This window comes from Marmota flaviventris, chromosome 4, assembly GCF_047511675.1.
Source record: "Marmota flaviventris isolate mMarFla1 chromosome 4, mMarFla1.hap1, whole genome shotgun sequence".
Taxonomy (NCBI): Eukaryota; Metazoa; Chordata; class Mammalia; order Rodentia; family Sciuridae; genus Marmota; species Marmota flaviventris.
Genome location: NC_092501.1, coordinates 166,288,983 through 166,304,889, shown reverse-complemented (window position 1 = coordinate 166,304,889; position 15,907 = coordinate 166,288,983). Strand labels below are relative to the sequence as shown.

The 15,907-nt window shown below is 45.7% G+C and overlaps 1 protein-coding gene across 2 annotated transcripts in view; it reads left to right on the top strand.

Moving 5' to 3' along the window:
• The first annotated feature begins 1,635 nt into the window (after positions 1–1,635).
• The window catches only part of Tubgcp3 (tubulin gamma complex component 3), a 72,778-nt gene continuing 58,506 nt past the window's right edge, over positions 1,636–15,907 (top strand). For both annotated transcript variants that reach the window (XM_027938789.2, XM_027938788.2), the window contains exon 1: positions 1,636–1,806. In XM_027938789.2, the coding sequence (XP_027794590.2) occupies positions 1,731–1,806 (76 nt within the window). In that variant the 5' untranslated portion in view covers positions 1,636–1,730. The remainder of the gene's footprint in view (positions 1,807–15,907) is intronic.

Below are 15,907 nucleotides of genomic sequence, written 5' to 3'. Positions count from 1 at the left end.
AATCAAGAACTCTTTTTTTTTTTTTTTGGTGGTGGTGCTGGGGATTGAACCCAGGGCTTTGTGCATTCGAGGCAAGCACTCTTACCATCTGAGCTATATGCCCAGCCCCCATTTTTCAATTAATGACCTACCTTAATATGAGATGTGGCAGGACTGTGCTCAGCCTGCTTCCTACCCTACTGCCAGGTAGGTTTGGGTCTGTTCCTCAGTTCTGACTACTTTGCAGGTGCAAAAATGAGAGATCCTATTAGAGCTGCTATGGGAGCTCCCTGGCTCTGTGATTGTACCTGGGGTTAGAAATGCAAAGACTAAGCCCGGAATGCACTCCTGTACTGTCTGTCCCAACTCAGTCTTTGTAGTCGTGCTGCTACATAAATACCTGGCTGGAGCAGCTACTTAATTTTTCAAGGTCTTCCTATCAACCAGCAGCCAGACAAAATAATATAAACCACTTTGACACTCCTTGTCATTGATTACCCACGTGTCATTGATTTCGTGTCAACACACTGGAGCTTAGACTTGTGAGCAATCCAGTCCTGGAATGCCCTCTTAAGGCTTGTGAATGCTCAGAGTCACTCCTACTACCAAGGACTGTGCTGGGTATCAGTCCAAAGCAGAAACCACACAGGGATTAAACAGAACTGGTTAGGAGGGTGACAGAGGCAGGGGGCTGGGGCTGGTGAGATGAGCAGGCAAAGCCCCTACTGCTCACAGGGCAGGGAAGACAATGCGAAGAGCTGTTAGTCACCATAGTGACATTCTGGAAGCTTCTGTTGGAGCAGTCTCCATGCCACGAAGAATAGGCTGACAGTAAGATGCTGCCCGGGAGAAAACATCTCAGCCTCACAAAGACAGTGTGCTATGAGCGGGTCTCTTCTTCCCCCCAGGTTTCCATGGCTGGGTTCCTCTGGTGGAACCCTGCAGGAGGCCAGCGTTCTCTCCCACACAGAGCAGGGCAGGGCAGGGCAGCAAGGCCAGTGGATCTAGAGCAAAAGGCAGGCAGACGACAGCATGTCCTCCTCTGCTGCCCCATCAGGCGGTGATGATTCGCTCCACCAGGCTGTGACACCATCCCCAGGTTTAATGTTGAGAACACGCGCTCTGTTCGCTGACCACGCTGCCCTGGGCTGCAGACCGTGCTTGGCGGGAACGCAGGGAGGATGCCCCAGCTCTTCCCGTCGGAAGCGTTCCTGGTCCACGCAGCCCGTTCTCCCGACCTTCCCTCAGGTAGCTGGACTTTAGTGCACTGGCCCCGGGCGCCTGAGAGTGCCAGCGAGGGAAAGCAGCTGGACACACCCCAAACGCCCCGTGGTCACTGCCCGCTCTGCCCACGTACGGATCCAAGGACGGCAGTTAGCCGGGGATGGGGTACGCGGCTGGTGATTCTACCCCTCAGCTCACGCCCGCGACCCCGGGCCTCTGCTTAGGAGGGGCGCACCCACGGTTAAAGGCCGTGCACTCCTTAAACAGTTTCCATCAGAAGTGTGAAGCCAACCTCCACCTGCGCAGTGTAACCGCGCACGCAGACGGCGGGCTGCAGCCTGAGCGCCGGCGCGCGGGCGGAGGCCCGGGACCTGCGGCGGGCGAGCCGCGCACGCGCGATGCGGCGGGGCCGCGGGGCATTATGGGAAGCGCGCGCCTGCGGCCGCTTCCGCGAACATGGCGGCGCCGTAGCCGGGGCCCAGGAGCGGGGGGCGCGGGGCTGCCGCCGAGCACAGTCCTGGCCGACGATGGCGACCCCCGACCAGAAGTCGCCCAACGTGCTGCTGCAGAACCTGTGCTGCCGGATCCTCGGCCGGAGCGAAGGTACGCGCGTCCGGAGGCCGCAGCGCGCCGCTCGGAGACGACCGGGGTCGGGGCGGCAGGGCCGAGGGGCGTGGGGGCGCGGGCGGCGGCGGAGCCGGGCCCGGCCGAGGGCCGGGGTCGCAGGGCCGCGTTCGCGCCCTCGGCGGCCGGGCGCTCGGCGGAGAGCGCGCTTCCCCGCGCCCCGCTGCTCCCCCCGGGTGGGCGCGGGCTCGGCTGTCCCGGGGGTTGCCGGGGCGGAGGCCGCCGCCGCCGAGCACGGCCGACAGCCCCGGTGCAGCTGCCGACCCGCCCGGGCTGAGGGCTCCGGGGGAAGCGCAGGACGTCACCTCCGGGCCCTGGTGCGGGGAGACATCAGGCGCACCGTGAGGGACCGTCACAGGAGTTGAAGCGACTGTGCCACTTAGCCCATAGGCTCCGCAGCGTAGAGATGAGCCGTTTTGAAGGCTGGCTAAGCCACTTACGTTTAAAATACCGAGAATGCTCCTTCACCTTCGTTCATGCTTTATGACAATTAATGCGTGTAACTTGTGGAATGCTCCGTGGTGACCTAAGGGACGAAGGATGAATGATTTTGTGTCACTCCTATTTGACTTCATCCGGTTCTTGCTCCACTTGGCATCTTTCCTGGGCAGTACCAGGTGCTGGAGCTACCAGGATACAGTCAATCTGGTCACAGATCCCACTTTCCAGGGAGGCGACTCAGTGTCAAGAAGGGATCAGTGGAAAGTGACTGCGCAGAGGGCAGGGAAGCCTTTGTGAGGCTGAGAGGAGCAGACTGTTCCAGCCCCGGAGCCCCTGGTGGTCTTCAGGGCAGAGGCGCAGGGCCTGGTGTCCTCTTGCTCATCAGGAGAAGTCAGATTACAGAGGGGGCTGGTTGTGGCGTTCTCCCTTGAACGTATGTTTTCCTTTTCTGTGATTCCAAAATGTTTTCTTCCAGGGATAAACCACACATTTATACCTTGTCATCATCACAACTGGATTTTAAAGTTGTTCCTCATGAGCTAGAGTGACATTTCTAAACTTTAAAATTCTTTATCTTGGGACTTTTTGATTGACCTAAAAGTTTCACCCCTTCTAGGAGATGGAAATGCTTCAGTGAAATTCTGCCCTCTTATCTGCTAGTGTAGATTGTGTCTGTGTCAAGAGTCAGTAGGCTCTTAGTGAGATCCAGAGGGGCTCTTGGAATAAGATATTTCAGGAAGGCGTTCTCTGCTCTGTCTTGGTCATTTTTGATATTGATCATTGCACTTACGCTACTACTTACTACAACATTTTGTAAATGTATTTAGTAGCTTACCTTATTATGTCTTTTAAACTTCTCTGTCATTGAGCAAAGAGCAATATTAATTACTGCCTTTATAACTTGACATCTAAAAAATTTAATTAGTGGGCATTTTATCTGCTAACTCCCCAGAACATTTAATTGCCTCATTTTCTGATGATATGTTGCAAACATTTGGCTTTATGCTCTTGTAATATGTTGCTTTTTAATACAGTGAAATCAAGACATAAGAGATTCTTGCTACTTTTAAGGTGAAATTCCTATTAAAGTTTCATAAGGCTTTTTTTTTTTTTTTTTGCTACTGGGGATTGAAACCAGTGGTGCTCAACCACTGTGCCACATTCCCAGCCCATTTTATTTTTTATTTTGAGACAAGGACTTGCTAAATTGCTGAGGCTGGCTTTGAACTGGAGATCCTCCTGCCTCAGCCTCCCAAGCCACTGGGATTATAGGCATGAGCCACTGCATCCCTCCATAAGGCATCTTTGCCGCAGTCTAGCTGGGCACAAATCACGAGCCACTCAAGCAGGAACAAACTATATTTCGGAACTCACGTGAATGCCACCCTCGCGCCCTTCCAGGCACACCACACACCAACCGGAACTCCCACCACCGGAACTTCACCAACCAACGCGAACTCTTCAGGAATCCCCGTGAGAGCTCAACCGGAACTCAATGGGAACTCCGAGAGAACTCAAAAGTCATCATCTTAATGGCTCGCTGGCGTCACCTCTCAACCACTACTTCTGGCAAAAATGCCATGCGTCATCCCGATTCGTCTGTGGCCCTTAATACATCTTAAAAAACAAAAATGTGTACTTGGCTTCAATGGACCTTCAGACGCCAAGTACCTACTGTATAATAGTGCTTAATGATTTTATAAAGTTAACATAATCATTATTTCCCATGTGTCAGCTTCCTGTTACTATGAGGAATACTCGAGATAATTGACCTATAAAGAAATTTATTTCGGCTTCAGTTTTGGAGGTTCTAGTCCACGATTGGTTGGTTGCGTTGGTCTGTGGTGAGGCTGCTCATCACCATCCAAATGCGTGCTGGAGCACACTGCTGTCCTCAAGGCTTTTAACACATAGGCCTTTTGGGGACATTCAAAATCCAAACTGGACCATCACTTTCCCAACATCTGGCACCTGTGAATTTGCTTGAAACAACATACTGCCAGTGATGTGAAGACCCTACTTCCACATCCCTGCCCTGCTGGAGTGCATTCTACTTGTGTCTTTGAATAGGCAGTATTTCTCTCATGGAATCAGTGAGGTTGGTGGTGGCATGCTTCAGCTGTGTCAGAGCAGCACTTCTCTCATAATGCTGTGTAAGCCTCCGTGTTCCTTACCTTGTAATCTTCAGTTGTCCCATGGGGCAAAGAGAAATTGTTGTGGGAAACAGACCCATCTGCCATGTTGCTTGCGACTAAAACAGGGTCACTCTAGGGGAACTGGGTTGTGCGAAATAACCACACAAGAGTCAGAAATACATTCTTCTTTGGGGGTGCTGTGATGGCTTCTCTGTCCTTAAGGGTCCGCAGAAAGATTGAGGAGAAGCCATTCAAATGAGGCAAGGGGTCAGGTTTCAGGGGGCTGAATCTAGCTTCATGATGTCTGCTGTCAGCAGGTTGACTGACATCTAGGTAGGCCACACCCAAGGGCAGAGTAAGAGAAGGGGACACACAAAGGGCGTTTCCATGGAATATTCTGTCCCAAACAGAGCAAGGGGAACAGGTGAGCATAGCTCGACCCATGGGGCTGTAGGAAGGCACGCCTACGCATAAAGACACATATGGTTGTATTATTTCTACCCTCAAGATCGGGGTCTACCGTCTTCAGCAACTTAAGAGTAGCCAGATCATTGGGGGAATGACCGACAGTGCCTCAACCTATCAGGAGGGGAAAGTGCTGGCACGTGACAGACGGCCTCCCAAACCTGTCTAGAAGCAGCAAGCAGCACTGGGAGAGGAGGAGAATTCCAGACCTTATTTTATGCCTGTGGACCCAGAGGAACAGAAACTCCAAATTCTGAGCCCTGATCCACAATTTTTCACGATATTTATAGGTTACATCATCTTAGACCCATCCCATCATTGTGTATTTTTCCTCTTTTTTTTTTTTTTTTTAATTCCTAATCTGTGTGCCTGAAGGCCTTGTGCAGGGTCTTTAGCATGAAGCATGCTGACAGAAACAGGTAAGAAGAGAGGCTCTGCCCAGGCACCTGTTACATTTCAAGAGGGAGTAGTCAGATTCCTGGGATAGTTATTTACAATCCAAAAGATAGGGACCCTTGGTTAATTAGACTTCTTGGAGAAAGGCTGAGAGAGGGGAGTGGAATTGACCTCTTCCCCATCATTGGTTTCTTACCATAACGTTTTAATAATTTCATTTCACACGCAGGTCTGGTTTTACTATCACAAAATAAAGGGGAGTTTACCTTAGATTAGCATGGCAACATGAATGTTCAGGTATGACTGTAGTGTACAAAGTATCAAAGTAAGTAAGACCCCTATGAGTCTACTCCCAACCGCAAGGAGTGTTTTCTTGGTGGTCCAGTGTCAGGGACAGAGCTGCTGTTGATTTCATGATTTTCTAAAGTGGTGAATGATGTGTAATGCGTAATCTTGCTTTTGAGTAAAACCGTGTAATCTTTCTTTTGAGAATATGATAATTATACTCTTGGGAAAATCAGTGAGTGTTAAATGAATGTTGAAACATATATTAAAGGTAAATTGAAATATTTATCAAATGTCTAAATTGTCCTCCGCATCAGTGGGCTTTGGGTCCACAGATTCAACTGATCACTTTGCATTTGTACTGAGTATGTCCAGATCTTTTCATCAATTCCCTAAATAATACACTGTAACAACTGTGTAGAGCATGTGCATTGTTTAGGTTATTATACATAACTACAGATTAAAGTATATACATAGAATTATTTAACTATTACGTTGTAAGTTGTTAAAGTAAGTCAATATTTAAAATTGTCATGGCTTATAATATGGTAACCCTGGATAGGTGTAACCTACATAGACAAAAACTCTTCGGGATCCTGAATCTAGAGATTGTAAAGGGACACTGAACCCAAAAGCTTAGGTGCCACAGGTCCAGAGCAGCGTTTTGTGTTAGAGCACTGTGTTTCAACCAATGCTGGCACCTCGCATCCCACAGGAGCCTAAGCAGGTTGGTTGGTGTGGGCAAGGGAGTGGCAACCAGGCAATTGTGGAGGGCACAAGCATTTTACTGAACTGAACATTTGTTATTTCTTCATCCTGAGCTCTCTATGTGGTCCCTATCAGCTGTCACTGTTGGCCCCCTGCTGGGGACCCTGCTTCTGGGTGTCTCTGCTCCTGGGTGTCCCTGCTCCTGGGTGTCCCTGCTATTGGAGACCCTGCTCCTGGGTGTCCCTGCTCCTGGGTGTCCCTGCTCCTGGGTGTCCCTGCTCCTGGGTGTCCCTGCTCCTGGGTGTCCCTGCTCCTGGGGACCCTGCTCCTGGGTGTCCCTGCTCCTGGGTGTCCCTGCTCCTGGGGACCCTGCTTCTGGGTGTCCCTGCTCCTGGGTGTCCCTGCTCCTGGGTGTCCCTGCTATTGGAGACCCTGCTCCTGGGTGTCCCTGCTCCTGGGTGTCCCTGCTCCTGGGTGTCCCTGCTATTGGAGACCCTGCTCCTGGGTGTCCCTGCTCCTGGGTGTCCCTGCTCCTGGGGACCCTGCTCTTGGGTGTCCCTGCTCCTGGGTGTCCCTGCTCCTGGGTGTCCCTGCTGGAGGCAGGTGCACTGTGCATCTGCATCTGGGGGTGGCTGTCGGCCCTCCTCCCACTTGCATCCCCAGTGTCCTCTTCGCAGCCCTTCAGACAGGTGTGTGTGCAGAGCAGAGGCCTTTTAATCTTGAAGGTCAGTTTGTCCATTAAAAAAGTCGATCATAACTTTGGTTTATGATCATATAATCTTGATCAAAATTTTGGTAACCTTTGACACATGCTAAAGATTTCTTCTTTTTGTTGCTGTTTGTATTTCTATTTTCCTGAGAGGACTGACACTTTACTCTTACGTGTGGTACATCTGGGTTAATTTTCATATGTGGTGTGTTGTAAGTTGAGGTTTACTTTCTAATTTACAAAAAACTTAAAAAAAATGTTTCAGTTGTTTTATTCTTATCTTTAAGACTAAGGAGTTAAAATGGAGGTTTAAAAAAATATCGACAGCATGGACCCACTCCAGACCAGTGAAGACAGGATTTGTGAACCAAAACCAAAATCCAGTCAAACCGCGGCAGCAGCGACTTTGTTTTAGAGTGATTTGGGGGTGGATAAATACAACACATGCACAGTTCCCACACGCCCTGCCGCGCTCCCGTGCTTGGACACTGCCAGCAGGGCTGCAGCCCCCAGTCCCAGAGAGCACTTCCACATGAACAAGTCTGTGCTGTGTTTGGGCTGCTTTCTTCCCTCCTGCCGCTTGCATTCCAGCATTCCCTCTCATGGGCCACATGGCTTTCGTCCTCAGGTCTCTCTGCGTTCCTCTGGACTCTGTGGACGCTGGGGTTTCTCAGAATCAGTCTTTCTTTTCTTTTCTTTCTTTCTTTTTTTTTTTAAATAATGATCCTGACAGTATTTATTTATTTATTTATTTATTTATTTATATTTGGTACTGGGGATTGTACTCAGGGGCACTCGGCCACTGAACCACATCCCCTGCCCTGTTTTTTTATTGTTTTATTTAGAGACAAGGTCTTGTGGAGTTGCTTAGTGCCTGGCTTTTGTTGAGGCTGACTTTGAACTTGTGATCCTCCTCCTCAGCCTGCTGAATTGCTTGAATTACAGGCTGATTCTGACAGTGTTGAAGGTCAAGGTCATTGCATAGAATGCCTCAGTTCTGGTTTGTCTGATATTTTTCTCCTGGGCTGACTGGGTCATGTATTTTTGGGAGAAAGCCCAGAGAGATGAAGTGCATTTGTGGTACTTCATCTAGTAGGGGAGACTGTCAGAGGGCCTGAGCCTGTTGGTGTCAGCCTTGATCGCTGGGCTGGGCATGCTTCTCCTTACAGTCCCTCCCACCTTCTGTCCTGAGCCCTTTGGAAGAAAGTCTTAGGTGCAGCCTGCATCCCCCAGTGGAGAGAGCTGTGCTTTGCCTTCTTGAGGGTCAGTATCTTCATAAATGATTTAGCCCCCATTACCTCTTGAGTTTCTGTGGGATCAGTGCCAATATTCCTTCCCCTCTTTCGTTTTTGTATTTGCTTCTTGTTTTTCTTGGTCATTCTGGTAGAGGTTTATCAATCCTATCTTATTTTTTCTTTCTTTTTTATAAAGAACCCAACTTTTGGTTTTGTTATTTTTTTTTCCTTCTATGTTTGTTTTAAATTTGATTGGTTTTGCTCTAAATTTTAGTATTACCTAATGCATACATTGAGTTTAGTTTGTCCTTTTTTCTGGATTTTATTGTGTAAACTGAGGTTGTTGATTTGAGGTCTCTCTTTTATGTCTTCCTTGTCCTTTCATGTTGTAAATCTCCCTCTAAGTGCTGTAGTAGTATATGTTTAGTACATTTTGTGATACATTGTATTTTCATTTTCTGTGAATTTTCTGATTTCCTTGGAGGCTTTCTTTTTGGCCCATGTATTATGTGCTAATTGACCTCCAGATACTTGGAGATTTTCATATACCATGTTATTCATTTCTAGTTTAATTCTGTTAGTGTTGCAGATTTTGCTCTGAATAATATCTAGTTATTTCGTGTTCTAGAGGTGGTTTTGTGACCCCTAATCTGGTCTGTGCTAACAGATCCTTCCCATGCACACGGAAGAGCAGTGCTGCTCTGCGTGGTTGTTAGAGCAGTGGGTTTCCTCTCCCCTGTTTGCTCCATCCTGCGGCAGGCCCCGGCCTCTCCAAGCATATTTGAGAATGTGCTTCTCTGTCTCCTCTGTTGCATGTGCCTCCTGCGTCTTAAGCTCCCTCCCCACTCCCTGGTAGGAATGTGTACCTTGAAGATGTTGTCCTAGTGAACTGGCTTTTTATTACTGTGCAGTGTCCTCCTGTGTCCTGATGGACTTTCTGGGTCTAGTTTGCTTTGCCTATTGGTTCCTACCTGGTTCACATTTGTTCTGAACAGAGTTTGAGTGATCTGCCTTTTCTTGTCCTTTTATTTTTAACTGCCTTTATTATATTCTGGGTGGTTTCTTATAGGTGACATCTAGATCAAACGAGTCCCCTCTGCTGTGTCCTTCCTTCACTCAGGCTCCCGGGATGCTTGGTCATGTAGGTCTAGTAGGGACACAGCTTTGTCACAGCACTCTGAGGGACTGTGGTGGGTGAGGCATGATGGTGTTGGTTTGCCAACCTCTGCCTTGCTAGCCGCTCCGTCTGCCCTGTGGTGGCCATCTTGAGAGGACGACGAGCTCCTGCCCCTTTGGAGCCTCCCTGGCACTGTGGAGGGCACTGTATTTCTTCTTGGCATCTGTTCCCAGTCCTGGCTGACCTTGGATTTGACTTCTGCTGCCTTCCTGTCAGTCATGCACCTCTTCACAGTTTGTGAACCAGTCTTGGACTTCATTTCTGCTACGTTTCTTTGCCCTTGTGGTCTATGCCTTTTTAAATAATTGCCTTATTCTCAGTTTAGTGGTATTTCTGAAGGTGGTGGAGGCCAGCGCCATCTTTGTCTAGGGGTGTTGATACAAATGGCTGACTATTGGTGGGTGAGCCTGGCTTTCTCTGTGTGCCGCCTGGGCGCTGCTCAGAGGCCTTCTCAGGCCTGCTTCCCAGGTCCTGTATCTGGAGTGTGGCTTTTTCTGCCACTTTTTCGTGTGATGATTGATCCAGTTTATCCTCTAGAATTTTTCTGACTCTCTGGTCTGCTGCTGTCTCTCCCCTCTTTTTGATGAAACTCTGGTTTTATTCATTCATTCATTTCATTATAATTTAGTAGCTTTTCTGTCTTCTCAGTTAAGATCTTAGAGAAGGTGGAAGGTAGACTTGTGCGCCTAGTCTGCTTTCTTGACCTCAAGGCTGGGTGACTGAAACGTGGCCTATTGGTCATAATTGTTGAGAGCCACGGCCAGGTCAAGATGGTGCCTGGCATTTTGCCAGAAGGAGCCACTCCTGCTGCCTTGGGTGCCCGCTACTTTTGAGTTCTCATGGAGTTTCCATTGAGTTCCTGTTGAGTTCTCGCGGAGTTCCTGTTGAGTTCTTGCGGAGTTCGAGTGGAGTTCGCGGGGGTTCGGGAATAAAGTTCGTTCCTGCTTGAATCTACAAGTGGCTCGTGACCTCCCGGTTATTTGTGCCCAGCCAGACTGCGGCATTTGGTGGCCCGTATGGGGAACACCTGAAACATGGGGGTAAGTGAAACTACTCGCCCCTGAGGGCAGGGCGAGAGAATGGGTGGCCATTTCAAAAAACAATGTGTACTTGTTTTGATTTGTATTCTTTTTGTTTCAAGCTACCTGTCCCTAGGACTTTCTCAGGCAAACTGGGGAAAGTGGTTGGCTCAAGGTTTGAAGTTGTTCGGCCCTGAGGAAGAGATAGAGATAGACCGTGGATACACATGTCAAGGAAATAGAAAAACTGATACAACGGATTTTTGTTCCGTATTGTTTCGGTTTTGTTTTGTGTTATCTTGTTGGGTTGCGTATCTTTATAGCAGAAATATGGAGTTAAAAATTAGTAAAAACCAAACCGAAAGGGTGTTAAGTAAATTACTAGAGGAAGGAGGCATCTCAGTAGAATCAAGAACACTTAGGGCATACGTTAAGACGATACAAAGGTGTAGCCCATGGTTCATTAAAGAGGGGCTGTTAAATATATCACAATGGAACCATCATGGTGAAGATTTAAAAAGGATAGAAAAGGAAAGCCCAGGAACTCTGCTAGTTGGCACATTACCATTATGGATGTTGGTACAATCTTGTTTGCTTAGTCAAGGAGAAGACATTTTAGATCAAGTAAAAGAGGAAGTCTCTTGAGTTAGTCAGACAGGGGAAGAAAGTTTAGAGAAGGAAAGGCTATCAGGAGACAAGTTACAATGGGAGGATGGTACTAACACCTTTCTATCACTAGAGGGCATGGGTGTCCAACCAACAGCTCCACCTATGGAGACAACATATGCTGAGTGGCCCTCAACCCCCGTAGTTGATAGATGGGATCCTGAGACAGAACTTGAAAGGTTAGCATGCCCTGTATTTGAGCAGGCAGGAGGGCAGCGAATTCACCGTGCTTTAGATTTCAAAACAGTGAAGCAGCTGAAAGAGGCTGTAACAACCTGTGGTCCTCAAGCACCCTTCACTGTAAATATGGTCGAATCCATTGCCAACTTGAACATGACGCCAGCAGATTGGACTAGTATGTGCAAAGCTATGCTAAATGGAGGACAATATCTGTTATGGAAGGTTGCCAATCAGGAATTTTGCACGGAGACGGCTAGGCGAAATGCAGCAGCTGGTTATCCTAAGAGAAATCTAGATATCTTGTTAGGAGAGAGACGTTATGAGGGTCATCTGCAACAAATTAGATATGATCCTGCGATATACTCACAAATCGCGTCAGCCACGGTTAGGGCATGGAAAACTTTACAGGGGCATGGAGATTTACAAGGTCAATTATCTAAGGTAATACAAGGAGCTAATGAATCTTATGCTGAATTTGTAGATAGGCTTATACAAACAGCTACCAGAATCTTTGGGGATGTAGAACAAGTGATGCCATTAATAAAACAACTAACCTACGAACAGGCAAATAGATGGTGCAGGGAGGCCATTAGACCATGGAAACATGGAGATTTAAACACATAAATTATGTAGAGACATTAATGAACAGGGGCAAGCCTTGGCAGCTGCAGTACAACAGGCTTTAGGTGCCAGGCCAAGAACATGCTACAATTGTGGCAAACAGGAATTTTAGAAGGAGTTGCTCCATAGGAATAGGGTTTAACAAAACTGTATGATCAAAGGGGTAGAATACTGGGTATTTGCCCACGATGCCATAGAGGAAGACATTGGGCTAATGAATGCCATTCTCAAACCACCATAGAGGGTCCTCCATTATCAAAAACGGACAAGGACCAGGTGTTTTTCCACGATATTGTGGAGAAAAGCATCGGGCTCCATTGCCAAAAAACCGACAGGGGGGCCCAATGCTCCGGGGCCCACGAATACAAATGTACGGGGCACTGGAGGAACGCAGCAACACCATCAGGGTAGTGCCCAGGACACATTATCCATTAGATCCCTCATTAGACAAACCAGAGGGAGCGCAGGGTTGGACATCTGCGCCTCCGCCAGAGCAGTACTAACTCCAGAGATGGGAGTTCAAATCATTCCCACAGGAGTAAAAAGGACCTCTTCCCCAAGGAACAGTAGGCTTATTATTGGGACGCAGTTCTTCAACACTAAAAGGACTTATGATAAGTCCTGGGGTAATTGATCCCGATTATGAAGGTGAAATAAAAATTATAGCCAGTTCTCCAAAGGGTATATCAGTAATTTCACCAGGAGATAGAATAGCACAGTTATTAATAATACCCCGCCTACATGATAAATTTTCCAGTAGTACTATAGAAAGAGGTTCCAGGGGATTAGGCTCCACAGGTGTAGATTGGGCTATGCTTTTTTTAAATTTAGATTCTCGCCCAATGCTAAAACTAAATATTCAAGGACATGAGTTTAATTGTCTACTGGACACAGGTGCTGACCTTAGCATCATATCTTGTCAAGAATGGCCAAAACATTGGCCGTTACAACAAGCCACTCAAATGCTTCAAGGCCTAGGAGTGGCAACTAATCCCCATAGAAGTGCAATGGTATTAGATTGGAAGGATCCTGAAGGATGTGAAGGAACTATACAGCCATATGTATTGGACCATTTTCCTATAAATTTATGGGGATGAGATGTCCTAGATCAATTAGGTTTGACATTAACAAATAACATCAATCCAAATGTGACCACTATTATGGCTAGACAAGGTTTTAGGAAAGGAAAAAGATTAGGAGAAAAAGGACAAAGTATAGTGGCACCAATACAAATAGATCAAGAAATAGATAGACATGGATTGGGTTTTCAGGAGGTGTCACTGAGACTTACTTGGAAATCAGAAAGACCAGTATGGGTTCCTCAGCGGTCCCTTATTGAAGAAAAGATACAAGCAGCCCATGACCTGGTCAAACAACAATTAGCGGAGGGTCATATACAACCTTCCATATCTCCCCATAATACTCCCATTTTTGTCATTAAAAAGAAATCTGGCAAATGGAGATTATTGTAAGATTTAAGTGCCATTAATAATGAGATGGTTATTATGGGACCTGCTCAATCGGGGATTCCCCAATTGTCTGCTTTGCCAAAAACCTCGTATATTTTAGCTATAGATATTAAAGATTGTTTTTTTTTTCAATTCCAATTCATCCTGAGGATAGTCCACGTTTTGCATTTACTATCCCTGCACTAAATCATGAAGGTCCTGATCAGAGATATGAATGGAAAGTACTCCCTCAAGGGATGGCTAACAGCCCCAAGTATGTGTCAAATTTATGTTAACAAAGCAATCCAGCCACTTAGAAATCAAAATCCTGAACTACAAATGTTTCACTATATGGATGATGTATTATTAGCACACAAAGATAAAAACACATTGCTAGAATGTTATGCCACACTTACAAACCTATTAATTATAATCTAGAGATAGCAATAGATAAAGTACAATTAAATTTTCCAATTAATTATTTAGTAGTTCTATTATCCTCAACCATGGTCCGTCCACCAAAAATTCAAATACGAGTAGATCAACTCAAATCACTTAATTACTTTCAGAAGTTATTAGGAGACATAAATTGGATAAGGCCTTATCTAGGCATACCAACAGGAGAGTTAGGACCTTTATTTGATATCCTGAAAGGTCCATTAGATCCAAAATCTCCCCGCATGTTAACGCCTGAAGCAAGAAAGGCATTAAAAATCATTGAATCATATATGGAAAATATGCATTTGGATAGAATTGATATAAGTTTGCTCTTATTATTTATTGTACTACCAACAAAAAATATTCCTACAGGAGTATTTTGGCGAAAGGTCCATTATTGTGGATACATTTATCTTATTCTCCTAACACTATTCTTACTAGGTATCCTGAGGCTGTAGGATAATTGATACTCAAAGGAATAAAAGCAGCAAAGAGAGTGTTTGGAATTTCTCCCAATAGAATTATTACTCCATATACTATGGATCAAATTGATGAGTTAGCTAATGAGTTAAATACTTGGGCAATAGTCATGTGCAAATCTAATATTTCATTTGATAATCACTTACCATCTAACCCTTTGTTGTCTTTTTGGTCTTCGCATCCTGTAGTTTTTCCAAAAATGACAAGAAAAACACCTATCTTGAATGCTCCAAAAATATTCACTGATGGGTCAAATAATGGTACAGCAGCAGTAGTTACCCCTGATCAATCTTTTACATTTTTTAGTACCCAAACAATCAGCTCAAAAGGTAGAGCTTATTGCAGTATCACAAGCTTTTGTGATGTTTAAAGATTCTGTATTTAATTTATTTTCTGATAGTCAGTATATAGTTAATGCTATAGTATCCCTTGAAGATGCTGGTAGGATTTTCCCTTCCTCTACTGTATTCTCTTTGTTTTCCACTATACAAAGTCTAATCTGGGACAGAAAAGATCCATTCTTTATAGGACATATCAGGGCACATACAGGATTGCCTGGAGCCCTTAGTTTGGGCAATGATTTAGCAGATAAAACTACACATGACATACATATTTTCTCTACATTTGAAGAAGCTACAAATTTTCATAAAAGGTTTCATGTTAATGCTAATACTTTACAAAAGCATTTTAAAATAACTAAGGAACAAGCCAGACATATAATAAAACAATGTCAAAATTGTGTGACCTTTTTACCACAAGTTAATCTTGGAGTCCATCCTAGAGGACTGATACCTAACCATATTTGGCAGATGGACGTCACATACTTGCCAGAATTTGGAAAATTACAATATTTGCATGTTACAGTTGATCCTTCTTCTGGATTTTTGATGGGCTCCCTTCATGCCGGAGAAAAATCTAAAGATATTATAGCTCATTGCTTACAAAATTTTGCCACTGTGGGCGTTCCAAAACAGTTAAAAACAGATAATGGCCCTGGCTATACTTCTACCTCTTTTAAGCAATTTTGCTCATCATTTGGCATTACTCACATAACAGGAATCCCATACAATCCACAGGGACAAGGCATAGTTGAAAGAGCTCATCAAACTATTAAAATGTACTTATTAAAGCAAAAAGAGTGAATTTGGAAGGGGTATATATCCCTCAAAGATAAACTTAAAATAACCCATTTTACTCTAAACTTTTTAAATTTGGATTCATCAGGGCTTAGTGCTGCAGAAAGGCATATGTGTCCAAAAAAATGTACATAAGCCTAAGGTACTTTGGAAGGATATTCTAATAGGACAATGGAAAGGTCCTGACCCAGTGATTGTCTGGGGTCGGAGATCTGTTTGTGTGTTTCCACAGGGAGAACAGCAGTTGATTTGGATTCCAGAGAGACTAACCAAAGCGATTTCTACAGACCAAAAAGAAGATGATTTGACTCAAATCCATAACAGCTGATATCCAGAACTCTGGTTTGGCTATCCTTACATCTGTGACAGTGGTTCTCCCACACCAGGAAGCTAATGAATAATGAACACCATTAAGGCCTATTTCAGATGTAAGAAACCTTGGGGCTTGCTTGTGGGAATACCTTCAGACCCATAGGCAAGTTACAGGAAAAAGGATGGGATATCAAAAGAAGAGTCAAACCCAGGTGGTAACCAGGATGCT